At 43.9% G+C, this 23,029-nt stretch overlaps 1 protein-coding gene across 1 annotated transcript; it reads left to right on the top strand.

Moving 5' to 3' along the window:
- Positions 1-6,093: 6,093 nt before the first annotated feature.
- LOC137914142 (angiomotin-like 2a) lies at positions 6,094-13,365 on the top strand. The gene is made up of 11 exons (XM_068757749.1): positions 6,094-6,211; positions 6,732-7,491; positions 7,976-8,144; positions 9,406-9,550; positions 9,669-9,758; positions 10,355-10,650; positions 10,737-10,912; positions 11,035-11,136; positions 11,257-11,444; positions 11,559-11,690; positions 12,160-13,365. Exons 2-11 carry the CDS (start codon positions 6,788-6,790, stop codon positions 12,243-12,245), a joined length of 2,088 nt encoding a protein of 695 aa, XP_068613850.1. The 5' UTR covers positions 6,094-6,211; positions 6,732-6,787; the 3' UTR covers positions 12,246-13,365.
- The last annotated feature ends 9,664 nt before the right edge of the window (positions 13,366-23,029 follow it).

Genomic DNA, 23,029 nt, shown 5'->3' with positions numbered 1-23,029 from the left:
GATAACGCATGATAACACACGTGACAGAAATTGTGTCATCATGCTGGTATTTCATAAAGCAGAATTGTTCAGTCATTTAGTATTTAAAAAAATAAAAAAATACATTCTTGGCTGTAACACGAGGGAATGTGTTTCTACATCGCAACAAAACAGAGAGAATCAGGACATGTTCTTCACACCAGAACAAGGGTGAAGTTAAGATAAAGGAAAAGTGTTTGGTGGAACAATTAGTGCCATGTAAACAAGCAGATAACAGAAATGCAAGTCAAAATCAAAAGCATGCTTCGATGCAGCTGATCCACAGTGTCATCCGTCTGGATCAACGCACAACGAGACGTTTCAAGTTCACAGACTGATCAGAATGAGTTATTTTCCAGTTATTATTATTTGGCATTTGAATGAATGGATGATCATTTTGCCCTCAAAAATAGAGACTGACATAAAATACAACAATGAATGTCTTTGACTCGACACAGTTGAGTCTTTGTGTGTCAGCAGACGCAGCGATTAACATATCTCACAGCTGAATCATCACCAGTTATGAGTAGAAGCGACAGAGCTGCAAGTCATTGGTGCAATAATGGATTTATTCAAGTTTACATGACAAGAAAGTGATTGATTATAGACTTACAGTAAAGCAACAGAGGGTGCTAATATTTGGAAAGGAATACAGGTGTTACAGGCGGCGCTGGTGATAAATGGTGTCATTTTAGGACAAACAATCAGGTTCAAAGTATAAGGTGACACCCCAATGGCAAAATGGCAAAGGTAATTTATGAGTGTATTAGTACACCACATAAAAAAAAAACTAAAGTGCACTTTAACCACTTAAATAAATAAAATAAGAAACGGAAATGTCGGATGGAAATTAAAGTGTAAAGAAGGACTAAATCATCAATGACAATGATGCAAGAATTGATTTGTGAGTGAAGAGAGGGTGTGAAAGACCAACACTGGTTCAATACCTGGTTATCAGTTAGAATCAGTTAAGTCAAGCGGCTTATTTCAGGTGTTTGAACAGAATTTAGAGCCTGTTTTGTAATATTGCACAATAATGGCCATGAACTGGTGCGTACTGTCATCAAATAAACATGAAGGTTGGGCAATAGCAGCATAACAGCTGTGGGAGCAGCACGGCCGCGGAGTGACTAATAAGAAGACGTACGCTATCCTGATTAAATCTTTGGTATTTCATTATTCCTGGTTATGTCCCGCAGTTGCACGTACATCGACTGCATGCCGGTATTACTGCGAGTAAACAGGTAGTAATACTATCAACAGAATCACGTTACCTGTTTTCATGCAGGAGTTGACAACTAAAATTGATTTCCAACACATTTTTATCCTTCCATCACTCACCTACTTGCTCCCCCCTCCAACACACACACACACACACACACTTTCCTCATTGCTTTCGAACCATGGAAAGCCCCTGATGAATGCCATATACAGACACAGATCTCTCTCTCTCGCTCTCCCTGCAGCCTGCTGGAGGCCAAAGCCAGCCATCAGATCACATGCTATGTGCAGCCTCAGCAGCAGAGGAGCACAGCTATTTGCCGGGGGGGGGGGCACACATGTTTGGACCCCACTGAATGACTGGCATTCTGATGACCTCCCAGGATGGCAGGCGAACACAGGGCGGGACGGCTGTTTTAGGACAGGGCGTCATGGCTTGTTGCTGTGTCATTCATCTGCGGTGGGCTTGAGGCATGTTGTCTCGAAGGCCGAAGGCTTGAAAAATGTTTTCACATAAAGGCCAGCTGGCATTTATAAAGCCCCGGAGAGCCATGCAACACTGTGGTGCATTCAGTTTCTGGCCTGAAGATGGGGATGAATGAGGCTTTAAAAAGATTTATTTTATGATTCAGGAGCAGATTTTCTATTTTGGGGCCGTCAAGATTCCTGTTACATACAGACACAAAGTTTTCTGTGTTAAATAAAGGGGCGGGACAAAAAAAAGTGCAAAATAGGAGGATGGGAAGAAAATGGAAAAGGGAACTCAGTTTGCCCAAAGTATTGTGTGAGTAATACGTCTGGGAGCAAAGGCCGAAAATTCTGTGTGTTGTGAGACACCAGAGTTGCTATGGTGATGTCAATATGTAGGCCTCATGAGTTAAAGATGAACTTGTAAGCATTTTTTTCTGACAACATTTATTTATTATTATTAAATTTATATCAAATCAATTGTTCTATTTTGTTTTTCCAGGAATTTCTCTCATGTATCTCCTTGAAATAACTCACTCCTCTCTGTTGTACAGTTCACTTCTGGTTACTATGCCCAGTGTTGCTATGCTAAACGTTGAACCTATTCCCATGCTAAAGGAGCTCAATAACATCGTCTTAAGAGCAGCATCCTGTGAATGCTTCCAGTCAAGCAGGGCAGATCTTATTTTAGCTCTGGCTTGGCTTTTTCCCAAATGCTCTGACTTCCATGGAGCAAAACACAAAAGAGGGAGACTTCTCAGATATCAAGGCAGAGGTGGAAAAATGTGGATTAACCAGTTGTGCAGACAGAAAGGGTTCAGTAATTGTGGTCTCTTTAGAAAAAACCCAGCTGAACATTACAGTTGGGATCAATCAAAGCAATTCAGATTTAGATATTGATACAAATTTTCCAGCATCATCTGTTACTGTAAATCCTTAAAGGAATAGTTTAACATTCTAAAATGTGTTTCTTGTTGTATTGCGTAAATTCATTTCACTCTCATATAAATATAGATACGTATAGCTACAGCTGCACATTAGCTTAGCGTAAAGACTGGAGAATGGCAACCAGCTTGCTACCAGATATTAGAAGCTATAAAGATAATTGATTAGCACAATTTGTTTAAAATCCAAAACAAAAAAAGCCCAATAAGTGCCATCTCTGTTTTATTTATCAATTTATTTGATTGTCTTTCGATCCGCTAAATAAACCTGAATAAATCGGACTGGGTCACAACATGCTTCGTGCATCTGTTTCGTCATCGTATTAGATTCATCTCTCGTGAGTCACGTCTGAAGTCTGTTGCTGTAAATGTCTGGAAAGTCCCTTAGACGCAGTATTACTTGCTGCAACATGCAGCGATTTCTCCACACCCCAAGTTAAATAAATCACCAGTTCGCTTTTTAATAACTTTATCTTTACTATCTCTTGTTCTTATGGTTTAAAAGAGGAATTAGGCTAGAATCTAGAGCTTAAATATGCCTTTGCCTCTGCAATATTTTCTCTGGCTTCTCAATCCAAGGTGTTGTGAAGCACAAATACATGGGAAGCTCGGCGGCGGCGGTTTCCTGAGAACAGGATACCACTTGAATGCAGCACACCTTGTCCTTGTCCATTGTAAACTGTGTGAATGAGGAAGCCGTCCATGGATGCGAGAGCCAAAGAGAGGAATCCATCCCTTTCCTTTCAACGCTATCAGTTGCATTCCTCCCCAATCCTGCCATATCAGATGACATTGTATGCTATTTTGTGTCCTTCTTTCCCACACAGTCGGACACTGTAACATAAAATCTGGTTTTATCCAGTCATTTCAAGTCCGTCTCAGGCCAGATAAAGACATCATATAGTCTCCGATCATCCACAAGTCCAAAGTGATCTGCAGACTTTGAGATAAAACGAGCGATACGATGCTGTTGCTTTGTGTTTTGTTGAACATGACCTCACTCCGTATAATCCTTTAATGTGTGACAATTGGAAGAGCCTTCAGATTAATAATCCGTACTGATACAATCCTTTTATTTCCTTTGCTTTGTCCACTGATGGAAGTTCATTTGTTCTCAATAAACAAATGCTGCTTTCAATGACAGGGAGGAAAAAGCTGTTTGCATCTTGTAGCACATGAATCTAGGAATGTGAAGACTAAACTGCAGTTTGCAAAAAAAAAAAAAAAGAGGTGAAGATTGGCAATTTGGAATATTTGTTTTTTTGACAAATGATCAAATATGAATCAATATATCATCTCTTGTAGTCCAGACACTGATCTACTCTGCTGCTGTTGTGTCGTACCTTTTTCTTTTTTTACAAAACCGAAATGGCAGTTTGTATCCTTAAGGCCCCCCCCCCCCCCCCCCCCCCCACACCTTTGTTCACACACACACAGTTTTTGTCTTCCTCCCTCCCTTCCTTTAACAAAGGCATTTCAATCCTGACCTTAACACGCAGCTCAAATGAGTATATTTAGAGTCAGACTTTCCAAATGTGTAACTGGTAGTTTGAATCCTCTCACTGTTTGTGCTTCTGCTTCCAACAAAACCTTAAGAGCAACACGATTTTACTGCTGAAGAGCAACACTGCTCTGCTTTATTTTATTTTGAGTGCATGTGCCACAAGCAGCTCATAAAAAGTCAACGTTTGATCTCTTTTGGGTCCTGCAGACAATCAGAACGTTTGTGGCACGCTGTTTTAGATGCTCATCTCCTGTAATGACTTTTTAAACGTGTCCATAATCCTGTAAAGGGTCGGCCCCACATTCCTTTGGAGGTTCACGGGAAGTGTATAGCACAATGGAAGACAAAATGGCCAGAGGCGTAGTCCACCAGCGGAGACATACACAAACACGAGTAGGGAGTGTAGGAAGTCGTGAGATGGTGTTAAATGACACGGCCAGACTCTTAAAAAAGGTGGAGACCGAGCTGCTTAGCAGTGTGAATCTAAACTACAAACAAGTTCCACTGACCAGTGAGGAGCCGCCCGCAGAGACAAAGTGTCTGCAGGGTTTTTAAAAAAGGAAGTTTAAGAATAAGCAGCATCTGAGACATGATGGGAATGTCTGCGTGAGTGTGTGTGAGTGTGTGTGTGAGACACCCAAAACCACTTCAACACAAGGTCAGTGGGATTATGCATTTTTAGGTTTGATGAGATAATCAGCCAATGGCCAGTGGCCTCATGCTGTAGTGCATCAACAATCAATTACTGAGGCCTGTCGTGTTTTGCTCACACTCATTTCTATACCCCGAAGACCGAAGAGGGATTAAAACATCTGTAACTCTCCCTGTTCCAGCCTTTCTGCCACTTGCCTCGTCCAAACACAAGAAGGGTTCGTTAATGGCAAACTTAAGGAGCTCTTTGTTTTGGATGGAGGGAGAGTTAAATCTCCTCCTGTTTACCTGACCATGCATCTCGTGAGTTCTGTGTCCATCCTCCTCTGTTCTCCAGTCTGCTGGTGGGCACAAAGAAGCAGTGTCTTTGGATAGACACACACACATGCACACACACGCCTACACACACACACACACACACACACACACACACAAATTGTAGATACACTTTTGAGGTAACTGTATCGCAAAGTCAACATTATTGGATGTATTTCTCGCAGCAGTTATTTTGGAGTTCCCGGCGCTATAGTGTTTTACCTGACTTTTTACTGGTGGCTGTGATTTTTGTTTTCTGATTTAGTTTCGCCCAGTTTTTGTCTTTTGACTCGAATGTTTAAATCATATACAGAGGGGAGACAGGAATGGTTCATTGGAATCCTGTTTTGGTTTTCTTGCCCTCATAAAAAGTTGAGGAAGCATCCCCTTATCGCTGCTACATCAAAAAAAAATTAAATGATCAATGCCATATCCCTGTTTTATTAATACTGACACCGAATTGACATATACCACTTTAAGATTTTCTTTTGTCCATCAGCATGCTTGCTGTAAACACGGGGTCTGAGATCTGTTTACACTGGCGTCAGAGAGGAATGTGGGCAGTTACATCAAAAAGATTAAATGCGAGAAAAAGAATCAGCCACAGTGCTATGTATTCTAATTTCCCTTAAATATACATTTAAATGTAATAATTCATTTTAATCCACTTTAACGCGCAAAACATGAATTATGTCTCGTGTTAAGGAGATTTTGCGCCCTTTTTATTGAGCATGAATTTAAAACCTTTAAGCTCATGCGTCCTCGGATTTCAAACTCCTCGTCGGATGGAGGCGCGTTGCGGCTTTCCTCCTCCTCCTCCCGTGTGGTTTTACGCGTTTGATCCCAGAGGGACCTCGCGTTTTACATTCCTGTCATTCCGACCTCAGTCCCTCCTCGGTTACTTATTAGCGCCGCCTCCTCTCTCCGCAATCATTTCACAGCAAAAGAAGAACGCGACAGTCCAGCGGGGGGGGGGGGAGAGGACAATAAGGCACGTTTGAGTTGGGAGAAACTCGTGGAAAATAGTGGAGTTACTGTGGATTTGACAAAAGTCGAGAGCGACGCTTTGGCGCGATGGACGCGTGAGCTGGTAAGAGGAGCGTCTATTCGTGCCTTCAGCGCCACAGGGACACTAAAATAAAGTAGCTACAGTGAAAATTGAAATAGTATAGTGTGCTGTTTATTGTCTTTTAAACAAGTCAAACGTGCTGAAAGACCAAAGATCAAGATATTTAAATGCCTGTGTGGTTTTGTGCGCTTTTGCTTGAACTTTTTTGGCGCATGGATTTTGTGCCTGTGTCGAAAATGTCTCCGTGTCTCTGCTGTCGTTGTTACTAAAGATTAAAATAAGGACTATTTTCCTATAGTTGAATTGGGGAAAAACGTCACAGCGCTTATGTAGGTTTATTTATAAGAAGATTATTTATTTACATGACATTACAGTTTGTGTTACAAGCGTATAACAGTCATTTTACTCATGGCGAGGGCCCAACCGCAGCTTTCCTCTGCATGTCACCGTTGTGTTAACGTGTTAAAGTATCCGTTGTTTCCTGCTGGATGCTCAAAAACAGACTGATTGTACCCTCTCCTCTCTTTCGGCTCTGTTTCAGGTTCACAGCTGCCTTCTTTTAAAAAATAACTGTTCTATTAACGTACACACTTTGGTATGACGTCCCCCGAGGAGCCGTCTGGCACGGTCCTCCACCGGCTCATCCAGGAGCAGCTCCGCTACGGAAACCCAACGGACACTCGCACTTTATTGGCCATCCAGCAGCAGGCCCTGCGCGGAGGCAGCAACAGCGGTCCCGGCGGTGGAGGAGAAATTGGCAAAAGCCCACGATCCTCCATGGAGAGCCTCGCACAGGAGGAGCCTTCGTTCCCTCAGCTCTCTGCCAGGCAGGAGCCCCAAGGTCAGGAGCACCAGGGTGACTATCACCACTCAGAAAGTAGCTACCAGCTTCACCAGCTGCATGGGGAGGAGCTGCCGACTTATGAGCAGGCCAAGGCCAACTCGCAGTACCTGGCCTCTCACTGGGCCCCTGGTGCACCCGTCAGGCAACTCCACGAGGGGACGCTGCACGAGGGGGCCTTCCACGAAGAGACTGATCAGATGGAGCAGAGGTGCACGCATGTGCGCTCGCTCAGTGACCGCCGCATGCAGATCTCTCTAGAGAGGAATGATGCAACGGCCAAAGAGGAGGTCATCAGCAGTTCTTCTCACAGCTACCCAGAGCTTCCTTTCTACCCACCGCAAGGCCCACAGGCCATCCAAAGTCTGGACAAGCGCAGCCCCCCGCCAGAGTACGCATCCACAATCCAAGGATTTATCCCTCATCACGTTCAGGAGCCGACGCCGGAGCAGCAGCACAGGTACAAAGACAACCTGGGAGGGCACGTTAAAATGTCTTAAACGTTGACGTCATGCCGTTTGCTGTCGTTTCTGCACCGGAGCCAGCCGGGTAATGGCCTCTTTGGTCTGGGTCATTGTGTTTCACATGCATAAACACATACCTATTGAAATGAGTCACACCGTTCTCAGCATGCTGCTTCACATTTCCTGCTTTAAATACTTAAAGGAAAACAAGCCCAGCCTTGTAGGTGCCTGCCATGCCTGGCATACTGGGACAGAAGAGTTTCACATGGTGGCGATGCTTAAAGTATATTCATCATGCTCTTACATTCTTTATATAGCAATTTGTCCACTTGCTTATGGATGGACATTACAGACGCCTTGACATTTTTTAGTCTTTCTGGCTACAGCAAGATGTTTCATTAAAGCGAAGCCGTCAGAAATTCGTTCACTCGTCCGTTAAGATGAAACGCTGTTTGAACTGCGCAATGTCTTCCTCGATAGGTTTGTCCAGTTTGGTCAGCCAACAGAAGTCCCCTGCTACAACACATTCACCAGTCTGCCACCTGCTGGCCTGGAGGAGCCCAACCAGGTGGAGCTGCTCCTGATGGAGAACGAGAGGCTGCGGCAGGAGCTGGAGGCTCAAAGGGAGAAGACTGGCCGTATTCAGAAGGTAAGAGGAGGCCAAACTTATTTTGTTGACATCTGTCACATTCCTTGATGAGAGAAGAAGACAACGACTCAAGTCAGGTTTTGCATTTCGCGGCATCCACCACTCATTTTTCTATCAGATGACTTTAAAGGAACATTTTAAACCGGGTACGATATCGATGGGATTATGAGCCGTGGCCAGACTACGGCCTTCATTCCTGCCACCTGTCAGTGAAACACATCCCCGGGTCGACGGTTGCTTCCTCGACCTCCAACTTCCTCATCTGGAGGGGACAGATGAGATCGGCAGCTGCCACCTTCCATACCACGGAGGTCACAGCCTGCTACTGTGTTTACACACACCCTTCATTGTGTGTGTGTGTGTGTGTGTGTGTGCGTGCGCTCTTTGAGGCAGGCCATAGATTTTCAGTGTAATCTAGGGCTTGTCAGACAGCAGTCAATAAGGTTGCGACCCTTGTGCGCACGGTTGATGGGCATGAGGGGGAGGGGGGGGGGGGGGGGTGCTTTGTGAAAAAGTGAAAGGTCTCTTGGTTTCTGACTAAACAGCACTTCGGCTGTTTTCTTACCATTTTCATGACCGGCTCAAACGAGCTGGATAAATAGGGCACTTGTCATGATCAACGTGGACACAGCCTCGGAGACATTTGACACCTCTGCTCTCTGCCGGAGTTATGTCACACGACTCTAGTCGTGTCTCGGCCTTAAAAAAGAAAAAAAGATAATTACCAGGGTTGGAAAGTTTTCTCCATCAGGCCACAGCCCTGGGTAAACATGTCGGTGTGACGGCTAAAATGGTGGGTTGCTCTTTGCCGTTTCCACGGCACAGGCATGCGCACACCTTCCCTCTACTGGCAGCATTCCCAAACGTGTGTGTGTGTGTGTGTGTGTGTATGTGTGACAGAGACAGTGTTGTGCTTTGCTTGTGTTGTGAGCTCACACACCTGGAACTAGAGCTATCAGTCCTTAGGAATGTAGATATAAATCACTCTCACAGGGAGTGGTGCTGGCTTGAATTCCTTCTTAGAATTGAACACACACACACACACATCGTGTAGTGTGTACGCACAGTCATACCAATACGCATAATGTTCTTCACTGTAACAACAAGAATCAACATTCCATCTCCTTGGCATGTGATGTAGGTTAAGCCAAAAAAACAAAAAAACATTCCTCTTCTCCTTTTCTTTTTCTCAATTCTTTCCACCTGTCCTTCAGTCGTTATCCCATCTCATCCCCTGTTCATCTTGTTCTTCCCTTTCCAGTTGGAGCAGGAGATTGAGCGCATTTCCGAAGCCTATGAGACGCTGATGCAGGGCAGCAGCAAGCGGGAAAACCTGGAGCAGACGATGAGGAGGAGGCTCGTCGCCGAGATCAGGAGGCTGCAGGACTTCAACAGAGATCTTCGAGGTATACTTCCTTCTGTGAGGCATAATACCACGGCGTAAAAGTACTTTACCATCATATCAGATCCAGAATATATAGGCTCCGCAACGTCGTATGACTTTGAATGATTATTGCTTTATAGAAAACCTGGAAAACGCAAGGACGCATGTCGCAAAAGAAGTCGAAGTGGCCGACCACAACCATCACATCATGGCGAAGCTGCTGGAACAAAGTAAGCGCGTGATTTGGCTTTGGCTCGACTCGTCTCCTCGGCTCTCTGTTAGATCCTCCTTTGTGAACAGCATGTTCTATTGGGCCTGTAGCGTAGCGAAGGGCCGCTATGGATAAAGGTCGGGAACCTCGACTCATTTAGTAAGAGGGCTCAATAAACACGTCTTTGCAAAGGGAAACTGGCTCTAAAATCACTGCAGTGGTGGAAATGTGCCCCCCCCCCCCACCCCCACCCCCACCTGTTGGTGTGAATTATGGCATCTGTTTAGGGAACTGGACTCAAGCAGGGTGCTGGTGTTTGCACGGCCTTGATGAGGAATGTTCTGTGCTATGTGGGTCAAAGGGATATGGCGGCCTTCTCCCCCCCTCTTCCTCCTCCTCCTTCCTCTCAGCATTCCAGAAGCACTTCTCCAAATGAGGAACACCAGCCGCCATGTAGCAGCTCTGATACTTCCTCTGGATGTCTTTCTTTTCCAGAACCTCCTGTAGATTTGGAATGCTTTTATTTCACCATAGCATCTTGTTCTTCCCAACCTTAAAGAACATAACACTAACCCAACCGCCTTTTTATTTTATTTCATTTTTACTTCGCCTCAGATGAGGAGCAGAACTTGGAGCGGGAGCGCGTAGAGCGGGAGGTGCAGCGATTGCGAACCACCACCGAGGAGCAGAGCGTCAGGGCAAAGCGACTCGAGGATGCCCTGGAGGCAGCCCGAGGACGAGGTCGCCAGCTCGAGGAAGAGTTGCGGAGGAAGAGAGCTTATGTGGAGAAGGTGGAGAGGCTTCAGAGTGCGTTGGCTCAGCTGCAGTCGACCTGCGAGAAGAGGGAAAGTCTCGAGATGAAGCTAAGGACACGACTAGAGCAGGAACTCAGGAGTCTGAGGGCACAACAGGTAAATGCAGTGACTGAGGAAAACAACAGCAACCCGGTGCTACCAGTTTGTTTGTCATTTTAAAATACCGTCTCCCCCCATCCCAGAGGCAGTCCCAGCCACCAGGACTGACCATGAGCTCTCTCCAAGAGCGCCTGCGGGAGCGCGAGGAGCGAATCCTGACCCTCGAGACCGACATGGTGCGGTGGGAGCAGAAGTACCTTGAGGAAAGCACGATGAGGCAGTTTGCAATGGAGGTAGCTGCCACCGCCGCAGCCCAGAGGTAAAAAATATATATATATAAAGGCCCGTTCAACATTTTACCGGGTCAGCATATGCCTGGATATTTCATAAGAGGTGATTTGAATGCGACCTAATCCCACAGTGATGCTTCTTCCTCTGCAGAGACACCACCATTATTAACCACTCACCCGGCCACTCCTCCAGCAACAGCTTCAATGAGGAGCTGCCAGTTGGCGACCACAGAAATCAGGAAATGGAGAACAGGTGCATACTTGCAGCACAATGGACTCTTGTTGCTTAGAGAATCACCTGTGCACAAATCCCAACATTTTGCTAACACCTTGCGCCCTGACATGTTCCCTTCATGGCTGTTCTGCGTGACAGGATCCGCGCTCTTTACGCTCAGATCTTGGAAAAGGATGCCGTGATCAAGATCCTGAACCAGCGACTGCACCAGGACCAGGGGCGTAAAAAGGAGCCGGGTCCCCGCACCAACCTCCTGAACACGTCGGTTCCGTGTCTCCGGCCGGCCTCTTCCACGCCAGCTATCTGCACCGTCGCAAAAAGCAGAGGTGAAGAGAACAGCTTTGCCGTTTGTCATAATTAAATGCGAATAACGTCTGTGCAACCAAATTGAAAGCTAGTAATGCATCCTGACATTTTGTTTTGCCATTGTTTTCTGTTAGGTAAGAGTCTTTCAGATGATCAGACTTTCCCAAACCACCCGTTCGCTCCTCAGTCCGAACCTGGAACGCTAGAAAGGCCGATGGAGGGAAACAAACCCACAGAGGCTGCTGGCAAAACTACACTCATCAGCGGTGGGTTATCTATCAAACATGCATGAGCGTGCTTTTTCAGGACGCGCCAATATTCCAATAATGCTCCCAGTGTAAAACTCGAACAGCAAAATTAATTAGTTACACAAAGCATGCGCCGTATGAATACAGTCCTCTGTCTGCTTGGAAACAGTCTGGGACTGCCACTGCAGAGATGTTCACATTGATTAACCATGCTGCGGCTGAAAGGGCCAATCAGATACCATCTGTGCAGGTCATGGTCCATAATGTGGGTCCTAGTGGAATGTTCATGGTTGGGGAAATAATGTGGATCTGTCAACTGCACACATTTTCCAGAGAGGTTGTTTCAGCAGTGGAAAACTCCTGTTAACCTTCTGCCATTGATAGCTGAACTGTATTTGGGGACATTTCCCCCCCTGTTTTAACCTTCGAACCTTTATGAAGTTATTCATACTCTTGTTTTGCTTTTCTTCTTCTTTTTTTTTCCCAGACAAGGCAGCATCTAAGAAGTTGCTATTAAACCCCTTCAGGGGCCTGGATGAGCTGGAGTCAGAGGCTGTGGAAATCTTTATTTAAAGGACTGAGAATTGGGAGAAAAAAAAATACAAAATAGTCTGAGAATCTGTGAAGACCACAAGTCCTTAAATAGAGAATGGATTAAACATTGGATAGAAGAATGTCATGGAAAAAGGCCAATTCACGAAAAAGAAAAATGACTTTTTAAAAGGCAGAGCTGTGCTCCGACTGTCTTATCCTCACGGCCTGGACAGCTGCAGGCGGTTGGCTGAGCTGGGAGATAAAAGATTAAGCTTCTGAGGTACTTGTACAGTATTGTGGACTGTAAAGGGGCAACATGTTCTTAGAGTGTATGACAAAATATTTATAACCGATATATATTTCTATAATTGCTGCTCCCCCCCATTGATGCCCCCTTTATATTTTTATTAAAGTTGAATTAAGAAGCTTAATATTTATCATCTCTGGTTTCCACATTCCCCCGAACTTAAGCCTCATGCTCTTCTAATATTCAACCAAAGGTCATCTCTGAGATCGGCATTTCCCTCCACTACCCCCCCAAAAAAGTGGCTCTTATCTTTAAGACTTTCCTTTTGTTCAATTATTGAAGCTTACACATGGAGCACTGCTGATTCCAGTGCTCTCTCTGTCCGCGTCTCTGAAGCCCACGGAGCTGGTCCTTCAGAGGCTCAGAGGTGTTCGAGCAGTGAGATGCATTGTATAGAAAATAAAACTACAAATATATATAGATGTTTTTTTTTTTTTCAAACTGACACAACCTGGGGCTTTTGGTTTTAAATTGCGTTGTTGATTTCATCTTCTGTTTTTCAGAGTATGATTACATGTGTGATTCCAGTATGTGAGCGTGTTTCCTGATTTGGGGGTCCTGCTGGTCGGGGCCCCACTTTGAATATGACACCCCCCCCCCTGTGAGCTCTAAACTAACATTATTATTATTATTATTATTATTATTGAACAGATCTGTGTATTGTTATTTTAGATATATTAGTGCTTTGAGCGGGATGCCAAAGACGTTTTTTTTTGTTGTTGTCATAAGTTATGTGCTGACAATCGCCGTCATGTCAAGCTGTACACAACCAACCAAGTGTTGACTTCAAATGGACATTTCTGTGAACTTCAAACAATATGCAACATTTCATAAAGCAATAAAATACTGTAATCTGTCTTAATTTAAGCCTTTCTCAGTCTGGTCTTTACTCAGAAGCGCCTGATCTCATTTATACTTACAAGTTACTATTTAAATCTGCTGTTGTTCCCCACAGAACAGAGCGACTCTCATTAATGAATACCAGAGCTGCATTCTTTCAGGTTCAGCTTTGTCATGTGGCCCATTCTCTTGTTCTCCTCTTTCCATTAGGAGCGTGCTTGACATAGATCACATTCTCACACGGACACGTAGCACTGAAAGCGACAAAGGCAGGTTATTCCCGAAAGTAGCTCCTCTGTTGCCATTTCAGATTCCTGCCTGCCTCTTTCTAACGCTGCTAATGGACGCGGCATTCCAACTATTCCTGCCGTTTAACACACCCACAGGTGCTTGTGGGCTACTTCAGGACATGCATTCATATGGAGATGAGAGGATGAAGAGGTATCTTGTTTCAGGCCATCCATCTCACGCACACACACACAAGCACGCACGCGGGTATTGACAGTGACAATGAAGACCTCACAATGCAGGAGGACAATGAGGGTAATGTCGTGGTGTCATTCTTGTGCACGCCTGTGATTGGCCGGTCATTTCTCTGTGTGTGAGACCATTTATCACTTAATAAATGTGCAGTGATACATCCTTTAACTCGATGGGGGGGTGAAAAAAGTCAGTTTGGTTGGTGAAAATCAAATACAGATTGTACATATATAGTTCTATGATAAAATTAAGAATAAACTTTGATTTGTCAGCTAATGAAGTACAATCGGCGGCCCTTTATCGGGGTCTAAGATGACCTGGATCACAATGTATTTATTAGTTTAGTAAGATTCACATCTATTTGATCAGTTTTTGACTAGATTAATCTGTGAGAATTACTCAAGTACCACCTTGTTCTGTATTGCTTTACTTTATTGCCAAATTAAAAAAATAAAAACCAGCAATCCATCTTTTTCTCCACGGAATTAGTCTTCATGCAAACAGAAAATGCAAAAGAAAGTCCATTGTGTATGAATCACTGAGTAGAGAGGTACAAAGCTATAATGAAGGGTATATGCTGATGGGAAGAGGCACCAGACTTGGACTACAGACAATAATATCCTGGACTGCCCTACACCTGAGTGTCCGAATCTCATGCTGCTCTGGAGGGAATAAACCAAACAGTTGTTTTCTCTCTCCGCGCCGCATCATAGTTTCTTACTCGTGCTCAAAAGTGACCTTTAAAGGGTGTTGTACAATACACAAAACCACACTGGGACACAAGTGGAATATCCAAAAATAGCAGGAATGCAACGGAACAGGAAGTGGAATTTGAGCTCCCTCAGAACATTATTATTGTTATTGTTTCCTGTGTCGGGTTTAATGTCGCCGTTGTGCATTCGTTTTCCTGTTCTAATTCACATGTAAAACATGTTGAGAGGAATTGTGAGACTATACTGACATGCTGCTTTCTTTCTAATCCCAAATCGCCAGCAGCAGGACCTGAAGCAGACTCTTCCACTCTCACATATTCTAAATTCTCTGTATTTATTGCAGCTGAGTGGCGTTACAAGGCCATTTACACTGGCTTTTAAAGTTACCCATTAACCTGCACCCACTACAAACTATTTATTGCCCGATTAGTTTGCCAGCTTTGACGCATTTTCCTATTCTTAGTCACACCTGAGCGAGCAGATGCAGATGTCTGTATCCTGTTTTGGCGTTTGGTTTGAGGATTAGATGTGGAGCGTGTTTATGCTCTGCGTGCCTGGACCTGGGCAGAGGATATGAGCTGGTGAGATAACGCGGATGCTTCTGACAGCAAGGCCTGTATGGGACAACACAGAGCAGGAACCGGTGGTATGCAATGCCATCAATCTTATTTATGAACTGAGAGCGCTTATCTGGCATACTGACTGACAACACGCTGAAGACTCGCCAGCATTCCTTTGTGTATATGAAAGGCAGCGGACATGTTTCGACTGCAGCTCTCTCGCTACCCCCCCCCCCAGAATTGTTATGATGAAGGATAAAGTGAGGGCTCAAATTCCACTGCTCTCCAGCATCCAAGGAAATTAACATTTTCTGCACATTTTGAAAATACTTTCCTTCCTTTCTCCGGCTGAGAGTCATGGGAATTCCAGATTTACCACAGCAGGGACCATGAAAGGTGTGTGTGTCTGTGTGTGTGTGTGTGTGTGTCTGTTGCTGGGTAAACCATGGAAATGATCTTCTCCCAACGTACGCTGCTGGTTTTATTGCCCCATCCCCAGTGTTTACAGTTCAACAGTACATTCCGACAGAGCATCAGGCTTTTGAAGGCTCAGCACATTTTGAAAACTGAACGATGATAACAAAGTAAGAGAGGTAAAGAGGAATGCAGATTGTCCCTGCGCCACACCAGGGAGGTACAGTAGCCCCCCCCCCCCCCCCCATTCTATTTCTGAATGAAGCTACACACTCATTAAGAAAGAAAAGCTCTTACGATTTATAATACTATCCCACTCAACAGCCGAAGGACACGAATGAAAGTCGGTACCGAGCAGATATCCTTAAAACACTCACCAGGTAAACATGGAGCCTTATCTCCCTTCTGCATCATCACAAAGCTGCAGTGTGTTTTAAGCACCTTCTTATGACTGAGATAAAAAATCTGTTAAACAGTTTATGTGAAATAGATGGAAATAAAACAATTAGAAGCTTTCAATGGGCCTGTCGCTAAACAAAGCCAGGACACTTTTGAAGCCGCATAGCGCCACCTGATGGATAGTTGTAGACACACAGCTGTGTCTTATAACCAAGGTATTTTCACATGAAACTTTCACAAGACAAAATAATTGAACTAGGATTGTAATAATTGTAAATATTTAACAAATTGATTGAAGTGATCGACAGAACACGAGGAGGTGACAGTTATTGCCATTTCAATGCTGTTTATGATTGTGTTGAAATATCTGCTGAATATAACACCATATGATCTGAAAACAAATACAAATCATATGGTGAGATACTGCAGTCATTCCACTTTACATATTTTTTTTTATAGCAGTGTAAGGATATAAACTATTATTTTTCTATTCACACAAACTACTGTACACACCGGAACTTCACCAAACACACCCGACGGGTCAATGATGCGTCACGTCCTGGTGTGTTCATTTTTAATGCCGGGGCAAGGAGACTTAAACAGGATGTTTTCAGTCGGGGAAATATTTAATTACACCAGCGATGGAGTGTTCCACCTGAGCTCAGAGGTTATCTCTAGTGATGGGTCAATGTTACCTCAAGGAGCTTATTGACACATTACACAAACTGTGTCGACACTGTATTGGTCACTCAACAGTGACCCCTGCTGTAGATCTAAAATCATTGGAAAAAAAGATGGAAAAACTTGCATGCTGCAAACCCAACATTAGCCTGTGAAATAATATTTAATCTTTATTGCTAGTTTCTTACTTAAACTATGATCATCTTTGTGTAATATCATTTTCTCCACTTGTTGTTGTTAAAGTTGTTCATGTTCAAATTTTGCTTGTTTGTGTAAATGCTCAAGAGTTGGCATTTAAATTATAGCAAATTTGTAGGTAATCAAATTCAGAGTTAAAATGTTTGTGGGATTTATTTTGTTAACCAAAGAAATACACTATGAAATACACTAAAAATGGATTAATTCACAAATTCCCGAGGACGATGCATGAATGGGAGCAAAGCGGAAATCCAGTAGGCGACATCAAACAACGTAATCTCCATCCACCGAACCCGCAACAAGTCGATACACTTTGTTTCCTTTTTAACACATTTTTTCGCGGCACAGCCGACTCCTGTATCGGTCACGTGGGGTTTTTGTTAAAGCGATACGCGCACCAATCCGGGGTTTCACGCTTGCGCACTCGACACAGTGCTGACGCGCCAGTGTTATGCGTCCCATCCCTAGTTATCTCTGATGAACCTATTTCAGATTACAATGGTTAAAAGGAAAGAAAATTCTATATAACAAGTTATAATCCCTAAATACAGCAATTTCATAAAATAGAGCCAAACTCAGGTCCGGGATACTCCTTACAACAAACCGAACGAACCACGCTACAGTTTATCCCCGCCCATTCCGGGTATCGTCACAGCCATGCGCAGCAGCCAAGCTAGCTGTTAGCTCGTCAATGTTGACCTTACGAAACTGAACAATAAGCAATAACACTTTTAAAACTGGAGTGACTAAAATTGAACCCAGAATGTGCTCCGTCATCGGGTGCGACTCGGGACGCCGCAGTGCGCAGCGATTCGGGTTACCGGAGGACCCGGAGAGGAGAATGGAGTGGGTCCAGTTCCTACTGGCGGTAAATGGCCAACGAATCAAAGAATCGTCCTGGACCGACATCGCCGTCTGTAGCGAGCACTTTCTGCCTGACTGTTTCGAGAACGTGTTTTCCGCCACTGGCCCGGTCCAACCAAAGCCGGACGCCGTCCCGTCGTTGTGCATCAAGCCAGAACCAGAGGAAGATAAACCGCACGTGGTGAGTGTGAAACAAACACACCAGCTGTTGACCTTTCACCTCATTGATCACAGCCGGAAGCTTTGACACAACACGACTGTCAGAAGTTACTTTGACTAGCTGCTAATAAACCTAGCGGGTAAAGACAGAGCTTTCATTTATTGTGTGATCACAGTGCTGTGCAGGTCATCAGGTGTGTGTGTGTGGGGGGGTCTGAAGCCAATATTTTTATGCTGATCCATGTACAAATATGGATTCTGGATCACTTCTTTGAGATAGGACGACTTTAACACGCCATGCGTATTCATCTTCTTCCAGTTTTCATATGAACACAAAACAATTATTCACGGCTCATGACAGATTTGAGTGATCTTTATGCTTTATTATTATTATTATTTTTATTAAGTGTTTCGTTTTGGCATTGGGTTGGGATAGGATCCTGAGGACAAAACAGATGCTACTCTGGACAAGGACACATGTGAGAATCCACTCCTAACTCTGGATAAAATGCAACACATTCTAAGTACCTAAGTTAAAATATTTAAATGTGAATAATGAACTTTATGTGATTAGGCTCCAAAACGAGTCCTGCGTCGGTGCCGCCTTCGCCTGCCGTTTGGGACTCCGTCGCCGGCGGAACTGACCAGACGCTGGAAAAAACCACGATCGATTTGAACACTGAACAGTGAGTTCTGCTTTCTCAACATTTTTGACTCACACTTTTTTACCTTTCACACTAATAAACATTAAAAAAAAAATGTTGTTGTTATTTTTAGTGCCGCTGGAAAGGTTGTTGTGAATGAAAGCTGCCTCCTCCAGTTGTTCCACCCATCCTGCCCATCCTGTGGCTGCAAACTTCGGCTGGAGAAGCTCACCTATGCGGCGCTCGTCATCTTCAACCAGCAGTGCCCGCAGTGCGACTACAGATACCAGTGGAAAAGCCAAATCAATACCAGCGTCCCACAGGCCGAAGAGGTGGGGGCACAGTGGACCTCTGTTTTGTCTAAACTTGAGATGTTTTATTCATGCTAGGTTGCCATTGCTTTGTTCAAAGGAACGTCCAACAGGTGACGACCCCCACGGCACGGGTTTCTCTGAGGTCGTAACGTTTAGTGACGAAAACGGTGATTCAGTGGGCGACGATGAGGAAGGGGACGACGATGATGGAGACGGCTCAGACGGGGAATGGAATCCGCCTGACGGTTCTTTGGCTGGAGAGCTCACAAACCAGTTGAAAGAGATGGAAGAGGAAGACGAAGACGAAGACGATTCTGACTCCGCAGGTGGCCTTAAAATGACTGAGCTCTGCACAGAGTGTGGGTGTCTTTTCAAAAAGCTGAAGCCTCACGAATGCGAGCACAAACTCAAACCCTACTCCTGCAATAATTGTGGGAAAAGATGCGCCACAGAGGTGTCTTTAAGAAATCATAGCAGAATCCACGAGGAGACTTACAAACATCTTTGCAAATACTGCAACCTTGCACTCAAAACGCGGGACGACAAATGTAAGCACGAGCGGATCCATCGAGATCACAAAGAGCCGTACGCGTGTCCCGACTGTCCGCGGACATTTGCAACCAATAGAAAACGCAGAGTCCATCTTGCAAGCCACAGAGGCCCGAGGACGTTCAAATGTGACGTTTGTGGGGTGGAATTTAAGAAGTTGATTTGTCTCCAGACGCACTCGGTTATTCACACAGGGTTGAAACCGCACAAATGTTCAGTGTGCCAACGTGGCTTCAGCCAGGCCAGCCACCTCAAGTCCCACATGCGTCTGCATTCAGGGGAGCGGCCTTACAAGTGTCTGCATTGTGACTGTAGCTTCAATCGCAACGTGACCTTGAAGAGTCACGTTCAGCATTACCACATATCGAAGTCTGGTTGCCAGCGAAAGAAAGAAATGAGGCCTAGCGGCACCGGCGATGCTGAGGACAATGTAGGCGAAGACCAAGACACGGAAGAAATGGTGCGCAAGGAGAGAAGAGACTTGCCCGAAAGTAAGAGGAGCATGGGCAGACTCAGAGGAAGGCCAAAGAGAGACGCAGCAGGCAGCTCGTTTCCGGTGGAGGCGAAAAAAAGCCGTCGCTCCAAAGCCAAGAATGGAAAAGGGGAAAGGAAAACGGGTTCAAGAGATGAAGAAAGCGAGAAGGAGGATTCAGACAGTGAAAAGATGCTTCGACTCAACAGGAGCAGAGGAGGCAGAAGAGACCAAGACGGTGAGAAGAGAAGACTTAAAAACCAACACTAAATCTGACTCGGACAAAGAAGAGGACGTTTAAGAAGCAGTGCAAGAGCAGTCCGAAGCGCTCAGGTAGAAGAAGGCCCAGATCGAAGAAAGAGATGAGGGTCTGAAAATCACACATAAGACGCACATAAATAATGGAGTTGTTACCAGTCGTGAAAAGGAATAAGCCTTAACCAGGCCTTTAAGGATTAGAGGCTCTTTGCTGTTAAGACATGATGTTTCCTTTATTTTCAAATGTACTCTGAAGCTTAAATTTGATGTATCCGTCTATGCTTTTCAATTTGGAAAAGCGCTTTCATCAATGTTAAATCTGAGTTACTCTACGAGAACACTAGAAAAGCACTCAGAGAGGGCAGACCTCCACCAAGCAGCTCAGAATGACCTCTCTGAGTGCTTTTCTCCTTTTTGTGTTTTTATGTCAGTGGGACAACTGGATCAATGTTTATTGTGGCAGTTACTTGTCAGAAAATGAGGATAGAATCAATTAGTTTTCTTTCACAAGTCAGTACGATACAATTTCCCCCTGCTGGCTAATGAATCATTTTATATAGCAATGACTTTTCACTCAAATCACTGGTGTTTCTACCTGGTTGTGGTTTTGGGATGTCAATAAGTGTCATTTTTCTTAAGTTTGGGCTTCAATGATCAACGGACAATAAATAACCACACCAACAGTGCTGTCTCATTTTTTCGTTACGTTATGTTCCTGTTTCTAATTGTTCTGTTTTTAACGACTTTATTTTTGTCATCTGCGATTTCACGGCGTTGCATCATTTTAATGCGGACACCGAAAACACGGCCACGCGATGCAGCGACGACCGCAGTGCTTTTTTACAACAACTTGTGACCTCACCCGGAAAAGGATTCTGCTAGATTGCAATGTGTGTGTGTATAAGAAAGTAAAAAAAAAAAGATAAATAGAATAGAATGGTTTCTCCCAAAGGTGTCTGTAAAGCAGACCAAATAGACAAATCAATCATCATGTAATTGATAAGTGTCCATCTATTTGTTCTTTCTTTTAACCCTATAAAAGAAAGAAGGTTTGTAAAAACAGACTAGAAGACTGGAAAACCTGTGAAATGTTGAAAACAACCTGTGAAATGAGCTGGTAGGTTTTAACGCAAGACTTAAATTTTCATCTCTACACCAGCTCCAGATGAACCACTAGATGTCCTCCTCCTACTGTGAATCCCGGCTCATGCTGCACAACTTCAGCAAGACAAGACTAATCCCTCAAACACTAATACTATGGTAACTGTTATGTGCCTCCTCTCTCTCTCTCGCTTTTCTGTTTCTCCTCTTCCTTTCTCCTCCGGGGGGGACTCAGTGTAGAAGGCAGGCTTTTAGCATCTCATCTACTCTCTTACGGATATCTCAAAGTCCACAGTCTCAGAGTACGGAGGTAGTAATGAATAATAAATAGGGCTGAAGCTGCTGAGCCTTGAAAAGCTTTTTGTTAAAAAAGAAAAAAATGACTGGACATACACACATTAAAAAAAAACAGAAATTACACATGACATCCGTTCAAATCTATCACAAGTCAGAGCCAACTCAGAAGCGGGCAATGTTCTAGATTTAAGTATGTTTATGCTGCTTATGGCAATTTCTGTACAATCGCATAATAGATTGTATTAATAATACAGACTTGAACTATGACTAAATAGTTTTTTGCTGATTCAGTCTGGTGTCGAATCTTGCGTTGCTTCAAAATAATTGCACAAGATCTTGATGCAAAGTGTGAACAATGAAATACTAGATTTGTTTTAAACCAAACAAAGGACACAATATGATATCAAATCCTCGTGGTAGACTTTCATGATGGGTGACATAAAGTCAAAAAGGAGTCCACAGTCAAAATAACATGAGCTGAGAAGAGGAAGTATGCCGGAGGACATTGTTCACCACTGTTTTTGGGGTTTGTAATGCTTGTTTGAAAATGAGTTTTCCCTCACAGGAAGTAAAAATGCATTGCAAATGCCCTTAAGCCAAAAAAACAAAGAAATCTACCATGTATTTTCCCAGGCAATATTTTGTGTTTGTTTATTGAAAAGCGCTTGGCCTTTCGACTGTTCTGCTGTCTCTGGTTTCTCTTTTTACTATGCATGATTTGTTTTGGAAGCCTCAGCGTTTAGTCATTAGCAGCTTGACCTCTTTAAAACCGATGTCTAACAAATTGTGAGATTCTTTTTTGCCTTCCATATTTTGAGTTACAGCCATGCTCTGAGAGGGAATTACCACTCAGCACATCTTAAAGTGAGGAATAGTTCAACGGTGTGGGAAATAGAATTATTTATTTTTCTGTCAGTAGTTATAAGAAGGGCTTAATGCCACTCATGTCTGTATGGTAATTATTAATCTGGAGCTACCTTAACTTTCATTTAGCATATAGACTGGATGCTGACGGACACAGCCTCAATCTACAAGGATACATTTTTATTTGAGAATCCACTGGTGACTTTTTGGTGTAATTTATTTTTATTTATATATTCTACCGATATAGTCCCCATCTCTCCTCTGGACATGTCCAAACCATCGAAGTCTAACACAAAGATAAACCTCCATTTCTGTGCTAAGCTAACCAACAATTGCATGTGGCTTTTTATTTTATGTACAAATATCACCTACTCGCAACAAGAATGCAAATAAGCGTTTCCCTCCAAATGTAAAACTCTTCTTATCAGGAGCTGCGGTTCAGGTAGATAATCCTATTCTGCATATCTGCTCATCTGTGTAAATTTCACTGTGGGCTATCTCTTCGTTATGCATTGGTTCGGAAGACCTCCTCTTCTGTCAGACAGTGTTTATCAATCCCACTGAATCTTGTTTCCTATCAGCGTAAAATTACCCGCTTATCACTCGTTCGATCCGATTCAGACAGGATAAATTTACAGCCTCTGCCAGACAATATATACAGGTACATATATATATATATATCCTGCCTACTATTAAAGTTTTAAGAGTT

Source organism: Brachionichthys hirsutus, unplaced genomic scaffold (assembly GCF_040956055.1).
Source record: "Brachionichthys hirsutus isolate HB-005 unplaced genomic scaffold, CSIRO-AGI_Bhir_v1 contig_288, whole genome shotgun sequence".
Lineage (NCBI taxonomy): Eukaryota > Metazoa > Chordata > Actinopteri > Lophiiformes > Brachionichthyidae > Brachionichthys > Brachionichthys hirsutus.
This window is presented reverse-complemented; position numbering and strand designations above follow the sequence as displayed.